Raw genomic sequence first — 19,281 nt, 5'->3', positions numbered from 1 at the left:
TTATATATCATCACCAGGCCTCCCTCGATGTGCCAACCCAAATAACAAGCACCGCCTACCATATCCAAAAGATGCCCAATGCTCAAGGGACTATGCATGAAAAACGAGCAAAGAGAAACATACGCGAAACATGATTCAATTTCTTCCTTCGATGTAATCTCTATTTTCGATTGTGACGCTCTTTGTCATATGGTTCACTTTATAGACACCTACAAGGCGAGAGGCGAGCTCAAACTGAAGAAAGTATTAGTTAATGCTTGATATCTCCAGAGCAGCGTCTCAGCGACATACCATGTTGTTTCGCAACGAGATGACGATGAATTGCGCATTCTTGGTTCTCTCCTTGATATAAGATGCCACGATTGAGACCTACATATCAAATGGTCAGTTAACACAATGACAAATTTTCATAGGGTATCCCAACTTACATTTCTGAAATCTAATGCGGCGTCAATCTCGTCCATTACGTACAGCGGTGTGGGACGGTAGTGGTGCAAAGCGAAGACAAGAGCCAAACTGGAGAGTGTTTTCTCTCCTCCAGACAGGTTGCTGATATTTTTCCAGCTTTTCTTCGGAGGCATGACTGAGAACAAGATACCTTCGGAGAATGGATCCAGAGAGTCGACGAGTTCCAGCTCAGCGTTACCGCCCATTGTGATCATCTGGTACATTTCTTTTAGGCGGAGAGATATCGTGCTGAATCCTTCCATGAAGCCAGTGAGGCGGAGGGAACGTAGAGTATCAAGGCGCGATTTGGCAGCGTCACGGCTAGCAAGAGCCGCTGCCAGGTCTGCCGAACGGGTCTCATGTTCGGCGACACGGCGACGGTATTCGCCTAGAACAGATAAATCGACAGAAGTATTTTGCGTCTTCTCCTCAAGAGCAGCAATCATAGCCTTCAGGGACTCTTTGTTCATCTCTGCCAGTTCATCCTTGCTATATATTTGTAAGTTGTCTACTGCTTCTTCCTCACCGAGGTCACTGATATTTTGTAGGGAGAGCTTCGAGAATTTATCGTGCCAGTATTTTGCCCGCTTCTCGTTCTCTAGCAAGGCCTTCTGGCTTTCCTCAAGCTTGTTTCGCATCTCAATCTCGACGGCCCGGGTCTCGTTTAACTCTGCTGTTTTTTCATCTAGCTCTGACTTGAGGGCTGTTAACTCCTCTTGTTTGGTCTGCAATGCCTATATTGATGTGTTAACATAGGGCTATTATTCAATGAATTCCATTCATTACTTACCTCTTCTGCTTCCTCTGTCTTTTGCTTAATTCCAGATACTGCCTTAGCTTGGCTTCTAGCTTCCTCATCCAGCCTTTCAATGTCTTCCCGAACATGTTCGAGTTCGGACTCTGCGTCAGCACGAGATTTCTCATGTTTAATGTGAAGCTTCTCGTTCTTAGACTTCGACACCTCAGCATTGGATACTTCTTCTGTAAGAAGTAGCACTTGTTCCTTCAGACCATCAACTTTGGCTTTCTGGCCTCTGAGTCTGACACCGCCAACCTCCATGATTTTATCTTGGAGGGTCTGAATTTCCTCTTCTACTCCAGCCATTTCGGACCGCAAGTTCTCAACCTCTTTCTCTAGAGCCATGATAGTCTTTTCAAGACTGGCCTCCCGTTTCTCATCGGTAGAAGATGGTTTGTGCTCTTCTGACAACTCTTTCACCCGGCGTTGGGTATCCACAAGATTTCGCTTTGAGCTGTCAATCTCAAGTTGAAGTTTTTGGATGGCCGTCTCAACTTTGGGAATAGAATCTTTAGTTGTTTTCAGTTCTGACTCCAGCTCCCTTTGCCTTTCTTGAAATGCCTGGAATTTTTTCTCCATTGCGTCTCGATCGGCATCAAGCTTAGCAACTTGTTCCCTTGAAACTTCAGCCACAGGCTTAGAGGACATTCCTCCTCTAGCAACTCGAGTTCCTCCACCGCTCATCGTACCGGAAACATCAATGAGCTGTCCATCTAGTGTCACCACTCTCCATCTTCGTGCACCGTATGCAATCTTGTTAGCTTGCTGCAAGTCCTTCGCTACCAGGGTGTTTTGGAGCACACTGTAAAATGCAGCCTTGAATTTCTCGTCCGCAGGTTTGACAAGGTCAAATAAACGGGGAACACTGTCAGGAGTAAAAACAGAGGACATGTCTCTCCGTGGTAACCTGTCAAGTAATATGAAGTTTGCGCGGCCCAAGTTGTTTTTACGGAGATAGTCAATGCATTGCTGGCCGACTTCCACGGTATCAACAACCAAATTATCAAGTGCCGGGCAAGCTGTCGATATGGCCACATCGTATTTCTCGTCGATTGTTCCCAGATTGCCGAGTCGACCATGGAATCCTTCAATACGCCCGGATTCCTTGAGTCTCATTAGGCCTGATAGAACATTCCCCTGGGTTTGAGTGCTTGATAAACTGGCTCTAGCCTCGTCTGCCTTCTGTCTCAGGTGAGACAGCCTTGAACGGTATTCGGGTTCTTTCTCAGCAAACTTTTTCACGTTAGCTTCGCAAGCAGCGACTTCATGCTCAAGATTGGTCTTTTCAGCTCGGCATTGCTCGAGTTCGGATGCCTTCGCAGCCATTTCTTCTTTGATAGATACAATTTTAGCTTGCGCTTCTTCCAATGCAACCGCACCAGCATTGCTTTTCTCACGAAGAATATCCAGTTCACTCTGAGCAACAGCTGCGGCGGACTGTTTTTCATTAATTTTCTCTTTCCATGGCTCTAGGGACGTCTGCTTAGCAGCAATTTGTTCTGAGAGCCCCTGTGTTTTTCCTTTAAGGCTTTCGCGGATGGCCGCAAGCTCCTTCTCCTCCTCCTTCATCTCCTTTTCGAGGGCTGCGATCTCTGCGGATTTCTTTTCGAAGTCGTCGTTATGCCTCTCAACCAAGCTGGCACATTCAGAAGCAGCAAGGCGACTCGCGTTCATCGTCTTCTCTAGTTTCTTTAGCTTGGTGTTTAAGAATTTCCGCTTCTCTTCAAGCTTGACTGATTCTTTATCATATTTCGCCATTTCTTTCATTATGCCTTGGGTTTCCTTTTCCATGACCTCATATTCTTTCGCGGTCTTTTTATACGCTCGTTGAAGTTGCTTAATTTCATCTTCGTTGCCTTGGTGCTTTTCAAGCTCCAGGTTGAGTAGCTCCTGGTTCTGTAAAATTGCTTCTTGGGTGACATTTGTATTATCGTTGCATTCGTCAATATATATTTGATAAAGGGCGGATTGCTTTTCAACCAGTTCATTCTCGTCCTTGATGTACGCAAGCGCTTTGTTTTTCTTATCTTCGAGGCTGGCCTTTTCCTTCTCAACGTGTTGAACTCGATTGTTCTTTTCATTGCAGGTTTCATTCAGAACTTCAACCTCCGCTGCTGCCTCGTCGATTGGCGTTTTGTATTTTGACGTTCCAATAATATCTTCAAGGTATTCAAGCAGACCATCATCGTGTTCATTTGCAGCTTTGGCTTTCATCTGAGCAATTGATTCAACTTCACCTTGCAAAATGAGGAAACGCTTGTGGTCCAGATCAATCCCTCGGCCTTTCAAAAATTCAGTAACAGTTGTGAAATTTGCCTCTTTTTTATTCATATAATATTTGCTGGTGTTATTCCTGAAAGCTCGCCGGGAAACGACCAGCTGCGAGCCTGGCACAACTTCATGACCTCCATCGGGTAAATCTATAATCTCCTGAAAATGAACCTCGACCTCACAAAATGGTAGGTTGGGGAAGTTCGCTGAGTTGTGTATCAGTGCTGATATCTTCCCCTGGCGCATTTTACTGGCTCTAAACCCAAAAACAAACAGCAGAGAGTCAATAACGTTGGATTTGCCCGAGCCGTTAGGTCCAACAACAGAAGAGAAGGAAGCGTGGAAAGGCCCGACGAATTGCTGTCCGGCATAGCTTTTAAAATTAGTGAGAACAAGGTGGGTGATAACCATTCTCTGCTTGGGACCTGAAGGCTCCTCCTCTGCTACCTGGGGCGCCGATCGAGATTTGAGCATGATATCCATAGGTCGCTCTAGCACGCTGGTTGTCGGGTCAATTCTATCGATGACAGATTTCTCTATATCAGGAGCGTCCGAGGGGGTCTGATTAACGGCATTTTCGGTAATATCTGCGAGCGGCGTCCCGCTGGGTCTTCTTGGCTGTGCACGATCAGTTTCTGGAGATTGAGACTGTGCGGGGGTTGGAAGTGAGGAAACCTCTATAGATGACTGTCGACTGCTTTGGCTCCTAGGAACACTCTGCCTAGCTTTCGATGTGCGTCTTGACGGCAATTCGGGCTCTTCCTCCACCGAGAGAACGCTCTCTTCTGTCGTTGATATCGTAGACTCCCTCCCGCTCATTCTCGAATGGCGGCGGCTGGAGCGTCTCGTTGCTGGAGTCGGCGTAGTTGGCTCTTCCACAGGCGGCTTCGAGACCCTCCGCGATACTCTGCGCTTTGGAACAGGTGTGTAATCCTCCTCATCGTCCTCCTCGTCGTCATTGCTAGGGATGCTGGGCGTAACGCGCCCAGAAGCCGGTTCATCTTCTGAGCTTTCCTCGATAACAAAACTTTTCCGGCTAACCGACCGGCGCGGTCGCGACGATCTCGATGCCATCTTCACCGGGCGCTGCAGTTATCGCGACGAGGCGAAAAGATCGAACTTCTGTGCTGTCTTCTTCTTTTCTTCTCTTCTCTTCATGTTGATGTTGTTTATGTTTTGCCTAAAGAAGCAGAACACTAGAGATTACATAATCTAAAGTCTTGGCAATATCAACGACCTTTTTTTATATCAAGACAAACGCGCGAGAGAGAGAGAGAAAAGACGGACACAGTCAAGCCGGCAGACTAACAGCTGAGAGACGGGAGTGGAATATGGCGCCTTGGGAAGAGTTCGATATCGCGTTTGCCTTTAAACGGGATCATTCCTATGACCACAAGCTAGTGGACCAAATAATCACAAATCGACGAGTGCTCGACCATGTCCTCTTCGTTGACCGTCTGCTGAAGATACTCGGGATTGAAGGAGGTATCATGCCTCTGGAACTTACGACGTTGAGAGTTGGAGCAAGGCTGATATTCATAAATTTTAGCATCGAAGATTTACCCCCCGCGATCAAACCAGAATCTACGGTCTCTCTTCCAACAGATAGTCTCATCGACGTCACCCAATCATCACAAACAATCATTGATATACTACATCCTGAAGGACTGTCGAGGAGCTACCGATAAATCGGGCCCTCTGCAATTTGCAAGGAAATGTTATTTGCCGGATAGGTATAGACTGTTTATTGACGGGCTATGGTACCTTGACAAGCTAGAGTTCCGAGTAAGCAACCTATCCAACAGCCTGACAAATCCTTCTCGTTCTAACTCTCTCTTTTTTTCCAAAAAAGCGCGCCTTGGAGTATATCACGGAGCCATCTCTTATACCCACCTTCTCTGATGAGATTCTTTACGTTCTCTCGGCATCGTCAAAGCAGGATGATAGCCTCGCGATAGCATACTATGTAACCGTCCAACCTCCACTAGCTTCGCCCAAGGCTCTTAACGCATACTTTGCTACCTTGTGCCGTACAGGAGTCCCGGAAGCGTTCTATTTCCTAAGACAGCAGCCCAAAGAGAGCAGCTCCCCACTCCTGGAACAGCTCATAACCTTTGTGCTATCAACCAAAGCAGGAGAACTGAGGGCAAAGAGGGCAATGGATCTGATAAACCTACCGTTCAGCGAGGCTGAAGAAGAGTGTTTTAATGAGCTACTACTGCGCGGCAACGCAAAGAATCTGCATGGCGCTCGGGATACGGTCATGATGAGGCGCGTTGCCACCGGCCGCCTGGACAACCTTGATAGTGAATTGGAGTCCCTTGGAGGGCGCAGGTTGGAGGGCCTTAACTGGGATGACCTGAAGAGAAATCTAAAATCGAGCCGTTCGGTTGAAGCCTAATACACTATGATCTATGATATCATAACACGGCACTCTCGTTTTTGGCGTTGGGGTTGCAATTACGGCGTTCAACAGGGAGGGATCATGTACAACTAGCTCTGGTCTTCACGACTACTTTTGCTAAATTGTAATAACATAAACAATAGATCAACCTTTAGCTCACAGCCAGTCAAGAATCATCTGCGCTTCAGGGGAAAACCGCACCCCGGCTTCGGATCAATTTTTATCCAGTATTATCTTTGCTTATATAATCACTCTTAAACGTCGACTTCAAATTGACAAGAAAGCTCAAGAATTGAACAAAAGAGAACAATTATGGGACCTAACAACTGATATAAAGGCAAATTCTTCGGCATCAAAGAGCGACGCTAGTAAAGAACTATTACTGCGTATGAGACTTGAACAACAGCCTGTCATTCAAACGGATTAGCTATCGAGTAGCTCAGACCGGGATCAGGACGCGATACTTTACCAAGCCAGCAGTTGCTTATAGGCTGTGGGAGGGTTGGTCCTGAACTTCTTCAAAGATGGCCATTTGCTCGTATTTTCAACAAGGAAGATGCAAATTTGGGGGTGCGTTGGCTTATTGTATTCTTCATACCATCGGTTATGCGCTTATTACTAACCATCGATATAGATCAATGCAACTATGAGCATCCAAAGGGCCAGGGCCAGGGCCAGTTTGGATTTACCACTGGGAATAGATTCGGGGTTCTCCAGTCTGGCGGGAGCAAACCGGGTGGCGGGTTTGGAGGTAAATAGCCTCTTTCCCAGTATCAGTGTTGTGCTTGATTAATTTGCTATGCTCAAGTATTGGGTCTGAAAAGCTCTACGCCTGGCAGTGTTATGGCAAATTCTTATGCGTATTCAAACCACTTTACTGACTATATACCCTTTTCTGGATCGAAATAGGCGACAAGCAGGACCCAAGGGACAAGTATGTGCACACCCCATGCTTTTCTGGTTTTATTCAAAGTTAACTGTTAAATAGATATTCGTTAAACCCTGCAGATATAAAAAGTGACTTGACGGATGGACAAGGCCGACCTCAATGGATTTTCTCCGCTTACGGGCCCGGAAGGAATGCACCTATCCAGCTTTTCGGGGGGCCGGAAAGAGAGCAAAGTTTTGAAGAAATGCGAGCATTGCATTATGCCGCCGTAGCCGAGGGCAAGCCACAGGAGGCTATACAGAATGCCAATAACTTGTTTGCTGCCACCGAAGCTCAGATGAAGAACATAATCAACAACCTAGACGCTGCAATCCAATATGTCGTCGATGGAGAAAACCACCACCCAAACAGGCTGGATATTGTAAATGGGAAGTCAGTGGCTGTTGCCTCAGTCCTAAACCAGCAGAATACATTTCCCCAACAGACTCCTGTGCAGCCTTCGCCATTTGGAGCTCCAGGTTTGTCTCAACAGTCTACGGGGTTAGGTAACACGTTTGGGAAGCCGTCAATGCTGGGCCAGCAACAACCACAGCAACCCACTTTTGGTACTCCATCCTTCGGCGCTCCATCCTTTGGTAAACCATCCTTTGGTACTCCATCCTTCGGTACCCCTTCCTTTGGGCAACAATCTACCATGGACCAAAATTCTGCGCCGGGAAGCTCTCCTTTCGGCCAACCGAGTGCTTCAAACCAACAGCAGCAAAATCCTTTTGGCAAACCCTCAGTCTCTCCTTTCGCTCAAGCTGCTCAGGCAGCGAATCCATTCGGCCAGCCACAGCCCCAGGCTGGTGGCCAGGTCCAACAAAGTTCTCCATTTGCTCAGCTCCAGAATACAACACAACCACAGCAAGGTTTTGGTGGGGGAAACCCATTTGGACCAGGCACTCCAGCCCAGCAGCAATCAGCCTCTACGCCATTTGGGCAACCATCTCCATTCAAAGGCTCAACAACCACCACTCAACCCCAGGTCACTCCAATAAATCCACCTCCACCTAGCGGTGACATACCCCCGGTGAAGAAGGCCAACCCTAACCTAAATCCTTTACCCAAACTGGCTGGACAGACTGTGCATGACCCAATGACCAAAAGACTCACAGCATGGAAAGGTCTACCGGTTCAATATATCGAGAATGAACCCTGTTATCAGCACCCCGACGACCCGCAATTCTATGCTCACATATTCTTCCCAGATGGGCCGCCAAAGGTAGAGACTTTTAAGTTTTCGGTAGCGACACCAGCGGAGTATACCCCGACACTAGAAGAAGCATACAGATACGCCCATGAACACGGAGCATTCAAGGATGGCTTGCTGCCTTCTGCACCACCTAAACCAGAGTGGTCGAGATATGATATCTGAACAATATTTTCCCAGGTTGATTAGCTACATAGGCATGGCGTTGGTGGGACTGATGTTTAATGTTTCTACTCTGGGAAGGGGCCCTATATATCATCTTTGTTTTATCGACTGGCAACGAGCATTGTGCCTTGGGGTTGCCTGCCAGCTTGCATATACTTTTAAGGGACAAAAATACGTGGGAGAAAAGTACGTGTTGTAGGACGCTTTGTTTGATATTCTATAACCTGGCCAACAAGGCAATGCTAAATGAATACATATAGAATATACACTATCTGCATCACAAGAGTCGGCCAAACCTAGATCATTCAATCCAAGGACCTTCCCAACCCATTTATTGAGCAATAGTGACCTCGACCTCGACACCGGCCTCGATGTTGACGATGATCTGCTTGACGATCTCGGTTGGAGCGTGGAGACTAGATGATATGTTAGTACTTTTCCGGGCGGGAGGCAGGAGAGAGGATATATAATACGCACTCGATCAAACGCTTGTGGATTCTCATCTCAAACTGATCCCAGGTCTTGGAACCCTCACCGTTAGGAGTCTTACGGGTGGAGATGCGGAGAGTCTTGGTTGGCAGGCGGACAGGACCCTTGACATAGAGAGACTTAGAGCGAGCACGGTCGATGAGCTCCTGGCAGACCTTCTCCAAAGAAGTGACCTTGCGCGAGGTCAAGGTGATACGGATCTTGTGGATTTTCTATTTGCGCGGACGTTGTATTAGCCGGTGCGCCCACGTCAAGCTGGACAACCTGTAGTGCCCGATGCCTGCTCGCAATCAACAAATATGCAAAGAACGTACTGGTCCTTCGCCAAACTCCTTCTCGGGCTTCTGGTACGACATCTTTGCTGGGATTTGGGAGCTAAGTGTAGCTACTCTGGTCGGTTCTGTTTTGCGACAAGTTAGACACGGAACCAAACCGCAGAGAGAGAAAACCTGGAGCAACCACTTACACGAATATTCTGAGGGCAAATGCCAATCAAGACCTGAACAATTCAAGTTCGGTAATGTGATGAAAGGCGTTGCGTCGTTGCGTCGTTGCGTCGTTGTTTCTTCCTTTTCTTCCGTTTCTGGACTTCGCGATCTTTTTTTTTTCTGATGTTAAAAATAATTTGTGGGTGAAGTCTTGGCACGTCGGCTAGACTAACTTTTTTAGAACTAGCTGGCATGTGACTCATTGTGACTAATCTTGCTGAGTCATCATATTGAGTCCCGCAGTTTTTATACAAAAAAGCTGAATCGAAACAGCAAAAACAACAAAGATAACAAACTGCTTGCTTGGTACTCTTTTACTCTTAAGAAAGGCTGATATCTCTTTGTTGATAGTCTTGTGGCATTTGCAAGCTAACTTGGATGATACCTCTGGGATGGTGGATAAGACTCTGCTGCCCCTGGCTCCCGTGCCGCCACAGTCGGTGGTGAAGCTGATACCAGATGGTGAATGGAAAGCATGTTTAGATGCCTGGATCACATCAGTTGAAGCTCGGCTGAGATTGAATGACAAGGAATTTGAGATATCCGCTCCAGAGGACGAAGCTGCACGCCTGTTTCTCATTTCATACTTCTCAGGGAGCAGCTCTATTCGTGCCCGTGGACCGTCATCAAAGGCAGCCAGTTTACTCCAACGTCTCTGTTTCCTGCTAAGTCGAAGGATACTCTTAACTGGGCTCCATGCCCCGTTACAGCTTGTGACTGTCGATTTCCTGGGAAATTTCTGCCACTTGTACACATCTTCTCTACCACTTCGGAATTTGCTCTTGGAGGTATGGGAGAGAGATTCGGAAGCATTGGTTTCCAGCGCTCAGAAAGCAAAGGCGACGATGATACAACGATTATCCACCTCCAATAGTGAACAGTATGCCGGAATTGAGGAAAAATTGCGCCCTTTGACACTTCTATCCTCGAATTTATATGAGGTAGGAAGGGTGCTTATGGCTGGGGATGACTACATAGATGCAATCTTTGAAGCATTCCACAAGTCAAGAGATGAACACCTACAAAAATCTCTGGTAGCCCACATTTATGTTGCATTCATATCCCTGATGAAGGTGAACCCCCCCGCAACCTCGATACTCCTAGACCAACTCTACGGATTAAGGAGCTCTGCAAACGTAGACTCAAAAGGCCCCAGAACCCAGCCGACCTTGCTTTCAGCCCTTGTTTGCAGCACCAATTTTGTTAAACGACTAGAGAACCTACTCGTTGGAAACCAACAACAGAAGCGAGGGGATACGCTGCTCTTATCCCTTAAAACGTACCGCTCCGAGTGCAAGACACTGCACAGGCCATACCAACGTCCAAGAAAAGTGGACAAAGGTAAAGGACGAGATATTTCAACGGATATTCATGATGAAATTCACATTCACCGAATGTCCCTTGTAACACAGGTCCAGGACCTATTTCCCGACCTAGGTTCTGGATTCATTGTGCAACTTCTTGATTTTTACAACGACGATATCGAAACTATCATCTCAAACCTCTTAGAGGGCACTTTGCCAGAGCATCTTAAATCCCTTGATCACGGAAGCCAGCTCCAGGAACAGCAAAGCACGGCGGATATCGCGCAACAGCCTACCCCACCGCATTCCATATCAGCCGTACCACCCGTTGAGCGTAAAAATGTGTTTGATAACGACGAGTTTGATCGACTAGAAATTTCACCTTCCAAGCTGCATATTGGTCGTGCCAACGCTGAACTTACCGCGGATGACCTGCTAGCCAATAAATCTGGCTCAACGAACAAGGCCGCTATAATGGCGGCTCTTGCAACCTTTGATTCAGACGATGATGAGCGGGATGATACTTATGACTTTGCTGATGTTGGAGGAACAGTTGATACCAGCCCAACGGCAATAGATGGAGATACACCTGAAGCGCGAGAAGGAGGCGGCATGGCAGCTGAAATGAAGCTTTATGATCTCTATAAGTCTAACCCAGGGGCATTTGCGCGCGACCAGACGACTCGCCGTTCACAGCATAGGATGGCCCTGCGCAAAGAGACTGGAATGACTGATGAATCCATTGAGGGATGGGCATTGATGCTCTCCCGTGATCCAAAGCGAGTAGCTAGGTTAGAGCGGAATATTGCGTTGTCCGGTTTACGCGCACATCAACAACCTGAGCTTCAGTCTACGGCATATAGAAGACCCACCGGCGATGATGGCTCTGGAGATGATTCCAACGGCCGTGACGGAATTCGGAGCAGGGGTCGTGGCCATGGCCGGGGTGGTAGGGGAGGAGGTGGCCGAGGGGGAGCTACGGCTGGTCCCGAGTCAGCTATCGAAAGACGAAGGAAGGATGAAAACAAGGGTTCGAGGGCGAATCACAACAGGCGTAACCAAAGAGCAAAAAAAATGGCGAGAGGCGGACTGTGATATTGTATTTTTCAACTATGAGTACAGTGTTGAAAGTATGCCGGCCGCAGTATCCAAAGGCCATGGCTTGACGAAAGGATGACTTTATGACCGCGTTAAAATAGACGTAAAAATCGTAATATTAAATTGAGACGCATCAAACTCATTTAAAGCGAGACTCTCATACCAGTGACATTCATAACTGGCCCCTCTAGCAAAACAGTAAGTTATATCGATATTAAAAATATATATAGGTATCGCAACCCTCCGCCACATGGCTAAAAAAGAATCCAACGAAATGTATCTGCATTAAGGATCTATTTTCAGTGATGGTGGTCCGAAAATATTCCCTTTTCAGCAATTGACTTTTGACACTCGGCCAGCATTCGAGCTTGCCTAGCAACATCGCCCAAATGGCCGATAACCTCCTTATTACCGTCTAGGAACGAAAATATAGCGTACGGGATCTTCGTTTCCTCGCAAAATTCCACGACCAGTTTCTGCGCCTTGCGGAGGTTGTGTCTGGGCAACCGCGGGAAAAGATGGTGCACGGCTTGAAACTGAAGGCCTCCATGGAAGAAGTCTAGCCACTGTGGACAATCAACATCCATAGTGGTTCGAAGCATCTTTTGTGGGAACGACTCATGGACCCCCATGTCGGAGGTTGACATGGCAAAATGCGACAGGGTGATTTGTACATGTAGCGGTGCAGTAATCATATGGCTGACCATGACGAAGAGAAGCCGGTTTTTCCAGTCGGGAATACTTAGGTATAAGACCCCATAGCCAAACCAGGCCCAGAAAAAGACATGACCGGTAATCTCAAGCCAGCGATGCCACCAGGCGGCGCCTTTACGAGGGCCCTGGCCAAGAATCAGGTACTCCCAGCTAAGACGGTACAGATTAAAGCGACCAAAGCAGAGAAGCGGATAGTAGAGTAAATGTTGGTATTTAATGAGGAATTTGGCCGCAGAATCGTATTCCATAACACGATCATAGTACGTACTTCGAAGGCTGTCGAACAATCGATGTGAGATGGCAAAGAATGGCATGTGCTCGATATCTGGATCGTGTTCTGGCGAATTGGTGACGATGTGGTGTACATTGTGGTTTCTCTTCCACCAGCCGATGCTAAGTCCACCGATAAAATCTGCAATGATAATCCCAATAACTGTATCAGTGTGGAAGCCGTGAGTGATGCCCATGTGACCAGCATCATGGACGGTAAAAACCAGCTGGTGCCATGTACATCCGAGGAAGAAGCCAGACGTGCCATACCAGCCGCATCGCAAAAAATAAAGAAATAGCCCAAAGAGTAACAAATAGCGAGATACTTCTACCATGTATGCCGAATAGTTACAATTAAACAATCCTTCATCACTGAGACGATCGTAGAGTTGGCGGTATTTCTGCACGATGCGCTCTTGTTCGGCGGCAGTAACAGGTGGGTATTTCGCCGTGTCAAAGGCGATTTCCTGCTGGGTCCTGGCGTCGAGAAAGAAAGGCCTAATTTCGGCATCCGTCCTTTTTGGGGAAGATGTTCCAACGGAGGAAATAGATGTGGAAACGGACCTTCGTCGTCTCATGCCAGATCTTTCTTTATCGACCGGTTCGAACAGCGGCGAAGGGGGAATTGATTGCCCGTTACCAGACGAGCTATCGTCAGATTCAATGGCAGATACGTCCTGCGTGTTGTATACGGTGTAATCTCCTCCCTGGATTGGAGGGAGGAAGTTGACCCATGCGCCCTCGATTCTTCCGATTTGGAAGGACTTCATCCGCTGTTTTGCAGCGGCAGAGTGTAGCCTACAGCAAGAATTAGCCCATTTCTACCTTAGTGTCCTGCGCATAGCATTAAATATTGATGGGAACGGTCTGGACATACGCATTTATCTCGTCGGTAGCATCCCTGCCAACCATATGCTTGATAGCTTTATCACCTCCTGGATGGAATTGCAACCAGGCATCTAGCTTGAGCACTCTGCCTTCGAAGATGACGATATGTCTTCCATCTGCTATCTGTTTCCCAATCTCCTGTCTCGTCAGGACCGAGGCTTTGCGTGAAGCCGCCATTGTCGTCGTCAGCCGAAAGCTCGCAGGTCTGTCCGTACACGACGAAATCTAGCAGCGAAAGTTCCAGGGCTTAAGGGATTGTGTCAAGCTCAGAGCATTCTTGAAGCAGGAGAAGGACGGAAGATAACCGTAGATAACAAACACGCCACAAGCGAAGGTGGTGTGATATTTGGTCGTGGAAAGCCGACAAGGAGAAGAAGAGAACGAAGTTTGAAGTCCCTTTTAAGGCAGCGTCGGTGCCAAGCCACGCAAGTGCCTACTTTTATTTCGACGCTGAAACTCCCAACTTCGTCCTTCATCTTAATGTATATCTATAGACGTATGATAGAAGCCGATACGTTCGTAATTAGGCACCACCGACCGATCATGGTGGGTTTCTCGTCGGGACATCATATGCAGGAATGTTGTGTTCTATAACTGGAGTGGTAGTTAACTTGACATAGGAACCACTTGATACCCTCATCCAGCGATGGTTAGAATGGGATCAGGATCCCTCCACTCGCAAGGAGATGGAGCAACTCCGAGTAGACAATGATGAAGCCGCTCTTGAAAAGCGGCTCCGGGACCGTATGTGCCATATACCTACCTAGATTTCAACGTATGAGATCTCTAACGGATATATAGGCATCCAATTTGGCACAGCTGGACTACGAGGCCGGATGCAGGCTGGCTTCTCATGCATGAACTCGCTTACTGTCATCCAGGCATCTCAGGGATTAGCCAAGTTTGTCAAAGCAACCCATCAAGGCACAGAACAGCCGTCAGTTGTAATAGGGCGTGATGCACGACATAACTCTAGGAAATTCGCCTTTCTTGCTGCCAATGCCTTTGAAACCGAGGGTATACACGTATGGTGGTACGACAATGTTAATCCAACTCCTTTTGTGCCTTTTGCCATTTTATTGAAGAAGGCAAATGCCGGAGTAATGGTCACGGCTAGCCATGTATGTACCTGAATCTTCCAATGATGAACTCTCCCTGATGATTAGCTAACGTATCAAATAGAACCCGGCACAGGATAACGGTAATTTATATGCCCTGACGCCTGACTATTTACATGGCTGACATTATATTACAGGATATAAAGTGTTAGAAGCTATTCCGCAATCCAGTTATAGTACTATACTAACCGGTGATTAAAGTTATTTCATAAATGGAGCTCAAATCAACTCTCCAGTTGACGGCCAGATTGCGGACTCAATCAAGCTTAACTTGGTTCCGTGGCCCAATGCCTGGCGGGGGATTGATGGGCCCCAAATCCGAGAGTCAAAATTGCATACAGAGGTCTCAACCCTCTATTGTGATGATGTGACTCGATTTGCCGTTAGTTGCTACCCTAGTCTGTCGTATATTAATATCTTAGGTTATACTGACTACTGTAGATATCGACTGTAGATACTTGGCGGCAGCCCAGCCAGTTTGTTTATACGCCGATGCACGGAGTTGGCCATGCTACCATGTCTAAACTTTGTGATTCATTGAAGATTAAAGGGATAATAACAGTACCCGAGCAGGAGCATCCGGATCCTGACTTCTCAACCGTTAAATTCCCAAATCCGGAGGAAAATGGCGCTTTGGACCTTGCCATGAAAACCGCGGATAAGTCTGGTGTAACTCTTATCATTGCTAATGATCCCGATGCAGATCGATTTGCCGCTGCTCAGAAGGTCAAGTATGTTTTTCAAGTTCCCGTAATCGAAAGCTCTTATTAACAGGTTTAAAGTGGTTCCTGGTTTAGGTTCACAGGTGATCAGCTAGGGGTTCTCCTTGCATCGCATCTCCTAGATTCATGGAAAAATAAAAAGATAAGAAAACCCATGGCTATGTTAAGCTCTACAGTTTCTTCTAGCATGTTATCCAAAATGGCAGAGAAAGAAGGCTTTCATTTTGAGGAGACTTTGACTGGCTTTAAGTGGATGGGCAATGTCGCGCGGCAGCTCGAAAACCAAGGATACGAGGTGCCGTTTGCATTTGAAGAGGCCCTGGGGTACATGTTCACCAAAGTTTGCTATGATAAGGATGGGCTCACGGCCGCCATGGTATTTTTAGCTGCTGAAGCAAAATGGAAAGAGCAGGGCCTTACTCCATTCGGGAAGCTCGAACAGCTCTACGAAACGTATGGATATCATGAAAACCTCAACACCTACTTCGTCTCACCAGATACGAAAACCACGACGTCTCTTTTCGAAAGTATCCGCAAAAACACACTTGACTCTAATAGTACGATAGGATCATTCCCTATTCATAGATGGAGGGATATGACGAGAGGTCATGATACAGATACTACTGATAAACGGCCAGTGCTACCCGTTGATCCCGCTAGTCAGATGCTCACTATATGGTCCCATCGAGGCGTTCGATTTACCATTCGAGGCTCAGGTACAGAGCCGAAAGTTAAGAGTCAGTTTATTTCCTAACCCGTCTGCCATAATGTAGACCACACTGACTAATATGTTTCAAAAATAGTTTATATTGAGAGCTGTGGTGCTTCTCGCAAAGATGCAATCGATGCAGTTTGTGATATGTTGACAGCCGTCCTAGGAAGTTGGATTAAACCATATGCTCCAACAATGACCTACTTCACTAGCATGGCAACTTCATCCGGTCATATTTTCAAGTTTGATTAACGAGGCAAAGGCGCCAGTTTGGATAGCCAGACACTCCTGCTAGAACGTACATAGCCTTCGGTGAGGTCTAACATAATTATTGATACTTTTTATTAACATTGTCCTACCAAATATAGGCCATGTGGTCTTTAGTATGAGAGTATGACTTCTTTCAGCCCAGCAGCCCAAGGCGTATATATGTTTGGGGGTTGCACAGGGCAAAGTTTGCCCTGGCATCAGAATACCCATCAATCCGCCTTTTATTCAGCGCAGTATCCTTCATATCGAGCCTATCACGATGGCTTATTGGAGTGCTGTTTCTCGTTCCTTGTACCCTTCATGCCTAAACTGACCGATCACTTAGGTCTGAAAGCAAACTAGCTTGTACGCGGGTATCTGCATCAGCCCTCTTCTAAGCTGATCTTGCGCCGTTTAGATAGTGGGTTGGTATAATGAATACCTACATTCTCACATGCTTGCTTCTTTGATCACATTTATACAAAGGGCCGGCCTTACGACATTATAAACCGTGGGTTTCCCCAGGCACAGTACTTCAACGATATATTTCTATACCTCTGTGAATAGTCGCCATCGAACAATCAAGTGATTTTCTAATACTTCTTGACTGCAATTTACCGCCATGTCACCGTATTACGTTGATGAATTAGAAGACTACTACCAAGATGGGCTGGATGGGATTTCCCACATGATGGAACAAGGCTATTACGACTACTACGACGGATCCGACGAAGAATTTGCCATGCCTCTGCCTCGTCGAAGACAGAGAATTCGTGAACGACGATACCGACGCACAAGAAATAGAACACCAAGGTAAAGATGCCAGATTGGCTATCCATATTCTTCCGTCATATAATGCCAGCAGATTAAGTGGGTTCACAGGGGCGAGGACGATTATACCTGTATCTCCGACTCTGATGAAACCATCCACCGGGCCAGCGACAACCACCATAGCAACAGACGCTGTCGCCACAGAGATTGCTGTCGTAGTCGACGAGCAGGCCGTAGTCGATGTGCAGACTCCAGCCGTCAAGAAGTTCACCACCATCATCTCGTCATCTGTCATCAGTCTGGGGGCCCTGGACCCAATGCCTACCCGCCACAATCGAACAGTATGCTCCAGATAGAAGGCCAGCAACCACTCCAAGGCCAAATAGTTGCGGGAGTGGGTGGAGGAGCACTTGTGGCACTGGGCCGGCAAGCAATCACTGCGCCTGCGCGAGGTGACATGGTCTTACCTTCGGCTATCATGCCGACGGACGCTGGTCCTCAATGTGGATGTGAATGCTGCTATACATCTCGCGCCCACCAGATAGAGGCGCTGAACATGACCAGGACACCGCAAATCCTGGGTCAGGGAGTTGGCTTGACAGCCGGGCAATTGCCAGGTACATTCACCCGACCTATTCATATCCCTAGATTGCTGCAGTAACGACGTCGAAGCTGTATATTGTGTTGATTGGCCGGGGTAATTTGTTCATGTGTCTCTTCTCCGATTCTTGGTACACCCGAAACAACTCGTGACATCCTGTAATGGGACATTTTCTAAGGTGGTTAATTTGCAACATGTTCTGTATATCCATAGTATGATAGTATCATGCATGGTCTGCTATGATTAGTATTTCAAGCTAATAAAAAGGAACAACTATGAAATACAGTTTTATTCTAAATTAGCTTCATGTCCGGTTTATGGTTACAGAATGGCCAAAAAGTAAAAGAGCACAGTATCGCCTGTCGGGAGGAGAATATATAGACAGAGGCATCAGGTCAAGCCGAGTATTGAGTAGGGGTAAATGGGGCTGATGAAGGTAGAATATGGGGGAAAGGGCAAAGAGGGAGGACGGGAAAAGATGATGGTACTCTTTGATTCTGGCGAAAAGCGCAAGATTTATGGGATAAGCTCGTAAGGACACAAAAAGCAAAACATCAAGCTTGGTTTATGGTCAGCAGAAGTGCAAGGCGCGTTGTGTTTCAGTGGGTGTTGTTGTGATATTGGCGAGAGGTTTAGAAGTGGATGGCCTTGGAGTAGGTGGCCATGGCAGCCTCTTTGAAGGCCTCAGCGAGAGTAGGATGGGCGTGGCAGGTTCGAGCAACGTCCTCTGAGCTGGCGCCGTACTCGATGGCAAGGGTGGCTTCAGCAATCATCTCACCGGCGTTGGGACCGATGATGTGGACACCGAGGATGCGGTCGGTCTTTGCATCGGCGATGAATTTAACCTGACCCTCGCTGTCGAGGTTGGTCTTGGCACGAGAGTTGGCGCTGAAGGGGAAAGATCCGACGCGGTACTCGACACCGGAGGCCTTGACTTCAGCTTCGTTCTGACCAACCCAGGCGACTTCGGGGTAGGTGTACATGACGCTGGGAATGGCGGCGTAGTTGACGTGTCCGTGGCCCTTGGTGATGTATTCGATGGCGGCGACGGCCTCCTCCTCAGCCTTGTGGGCAAGCATGGGGCCGAAAGTGCAGTCACCGATGACGCGGATGTGTTCAGACTTGGTTCTGTACTCCTGGTCGATGACGAGTCTGCCCTTGTCGTCAATGTCGATACCGATGTTCTCGAGTCCGAGGCCAGCGGTGTATGGTCGTCGACCAATGGCGACGAGAACGACGTCAGCATCGAGGGTCTTTTCCTTTCCACCCTTGGCGGCCTCGACGTTCAGGGTAACGGTGCTGCCGCTGTCATCACCGCTGACAACCTTGGTGCCGGTAAGGAACTTGATGCCCTGCTTGCCGAGGAGCTTCTGGGCCTGTTTGGAGATCTCAGCGTCCATGCCGGGGCCACCGATTTGGCCGAGAAACTCGACAACGGTGACTTCAGAGCCAAGCCTGGACCAGACAGAGGCCTATGACAGATGTTAGTGATGTCCATGCGGGCATGTAAAGAATGTATAAAATCTACCATTTCCAAGCCGATGATTCCACCACCGATGACACCATCTTCTTTGGGACCTCCTTTAGCGAAAGAGCACCGGTGCTGTGATGATCTTCTTCTCGTCGATGG

General features: G+C 47.6%; 9 protein-coding genes across 9 annotated transcripts in view; 5 read left to right on the top strand and 4 right to left on the bottom strand.

Moving 5' to 3' along the window:
• Positions 1-135: 135 nt before the first annotated feature.
• On the bottom strand, positions 136-4,591 carry MCYG_08335 (structural maintenance of chromosomes protein 4; the record flags this gene model as incomplete). Its single annotated transcript, XM_002843206.1, has 4 exons — positions 136-234; positions 292-369; positions 429-1,181; positions 1,238-4,591. 4 exons carry the CDS (start codon positions 4,589-4,591, stop codon positions 136-138), a joined length of 4,284 nt encoding a protein of 1,427 aa, XP_002843252.1.
• A 257-nt stretch (positions 4,592-4,848) lies between these two features.
• On the top strand, positions 4,849-5,918 carry MCYG_08334 (conserved hypothetical protein; the record flags this gene model as incomplete). Its single annotated transcript, XM_002843205.1, has 3 exons — positions 4,849-5,002; positions 5,067-5,302; positions 5,370-5,918. The coding sequence occupies 3 exons, from the start codon at positions 4,849-4,851 to the stop codon at positions 5,916-5,918; spliced, it is 939 nt and encodes a 312-aa protein (XP_002843251.1).
• Positions 5,919-6,445: 527 nt separating this feature from the next.
• MCYG_08333 (CCCH zinc finger domain-containing protein) lies at positions 6,446-8,227 on the top strand (the record flags this gene model as incomplete). The annotated part of the gene is made up of 4 exons (XM_002843204.1): positions 6,446-6,491; positions 6,556-6,672; positions 6,831-6,855; positions 6,910-8,227. 4 exons carry the CDS (start codon positions 6,446-6,448, stop codon positions 8,225-8,227), a joined length of 1,506 nt encoding a protein of 501 aa, XP_002843250.1.
• Positions 8,228-8,542: 315 nt separating this feature from the next.
• MCYG_08332 (40S ribosomal protein S20) lies at positions 8,543-9,252 on the bottom strand (the record flags this gene model as incomplete). Its single annotated transcript, XM_002843203.1, has 4 exons — positions 8,543-8,643; positions 8,705-8,928; positions 9,031-9,116; positions 9,183-9,252. 3 exons carry the CDS (start codon positions 9,070-9,072, stop codon positions 8,559-8,561), a joined length of 351 nt encoding a protein of 116 aa, XP_002843249.1.
• Positions 9,253-9,596: 344 nt separating this feature from the next.
• Positions 9,597-11,603, top strand: MCYG_08331 (activating signal cointegrator 1 complex subunit 2; the record flags this gene model as incomplete). Its single annotated transcript, XM_002843202.1, has 1 exon — positions 9,597-11,603. The coding sequence occupies one exon, from the start codon at positions 9,597-9,599 to the stop codon at positions 11,601-11,603; it is 2,007 nt and encodes a 668-aa protein (XP_002843248.1).
• A 302-nt stretch (positions 11,604-11,905) lies between these two features.
• On the bottom strand, positions 11,906-13,655 carry MCYG_08330 (fatty acid desaturase; the record flags this gene model as incomplete). Its single annotated transcript, XM_002843201.1, has 2 exons — positions 11,906-13,388; positions 13,468-13,655. 2 exons carry the CDS (start codon positions 13,653-13,655, stop codon positions 11,906-11,908), a joined length of 1,671 nt encoding a protein of 556 aa, XP_002843247.1.
• A 321-nt stretch (positions 13,656-13,976) lies between these two features.
• On the top strand, positions 13,977-16,282 carry MCYG_08329 (phosphoglucomutase; the record flags this gene model as incomplete). The annotated part of the gene is made up of 8 exons (XM_002843200.1): positions 13,977-14,024; positions 14,099-14,222; positions 14,280-14,599; positions 14,661-14,679; positions 14,833-14,978; positions 15,038-15,327; positions 15,379-16,055; positions 16,122-16,282. 8 exons carry the CDS (start codon positions 13,977-13,979, stop codon positions 16,280-16,282), a joined length of 1,785 nt encoding a protein of 594 aa, XP_002843246.1.
• Positions 16,283-16,901: 619 nt separating this feature from the next.
• Positions 16,902-17,711, top strand: MCYG_08328 (uncharacterized protein; the record flags this gene model as incomplete). Its single annotated transcript, XM_002843199.1, has 2 exons — positions 16,902-17,092; positions 17,162-17,711. 2 exons carry the CDS (start codon positions 16,902-16,904, stop codon positions 17,709-17,711), a joined length of 741 nt encoding a protein of 246 aa, XP_002843245.1.
• A 572-nt stretch (positions 17,712-18,283) lies between these two features.
• The window catches only part of MCYG_08327 (dihydrolipoamide dehydrogenase), a gene marked incomplete at both ends in the record, with an annotated part of 2,464 nt that continues 1,466 nt past the window's right edge, over positions 18,284-19,281 (bottom strand). Inside the window, one exon of the mRNA XM_002843198.1 lies at positions 18,284-19,123. Within this exon, the coding sequence (XP_002843244.1) occupies positions 18,284-19,123 (840 nt within the window). The remainder of the gene's footprint in view (positions 19,124-19,281) is intronic.

Source organism: Microsporum canis, genomic scaffold, assembly GCF_000151145.1.
Source record: "Microsporum canis CBS 113480 supercont1.8 genomic scaffold, whole genome shotgun sequence".
Classification (NCBI taxonomy): Eukaryota; Fungi; Ascomycota; class Eurotiomycetes; order Onygenales; family Arthrodermataceae; genus Microsporum; species Microsporum canis.
This window is presented reverse-complemented; position numbering and strand designations above follow the sequence as displayed.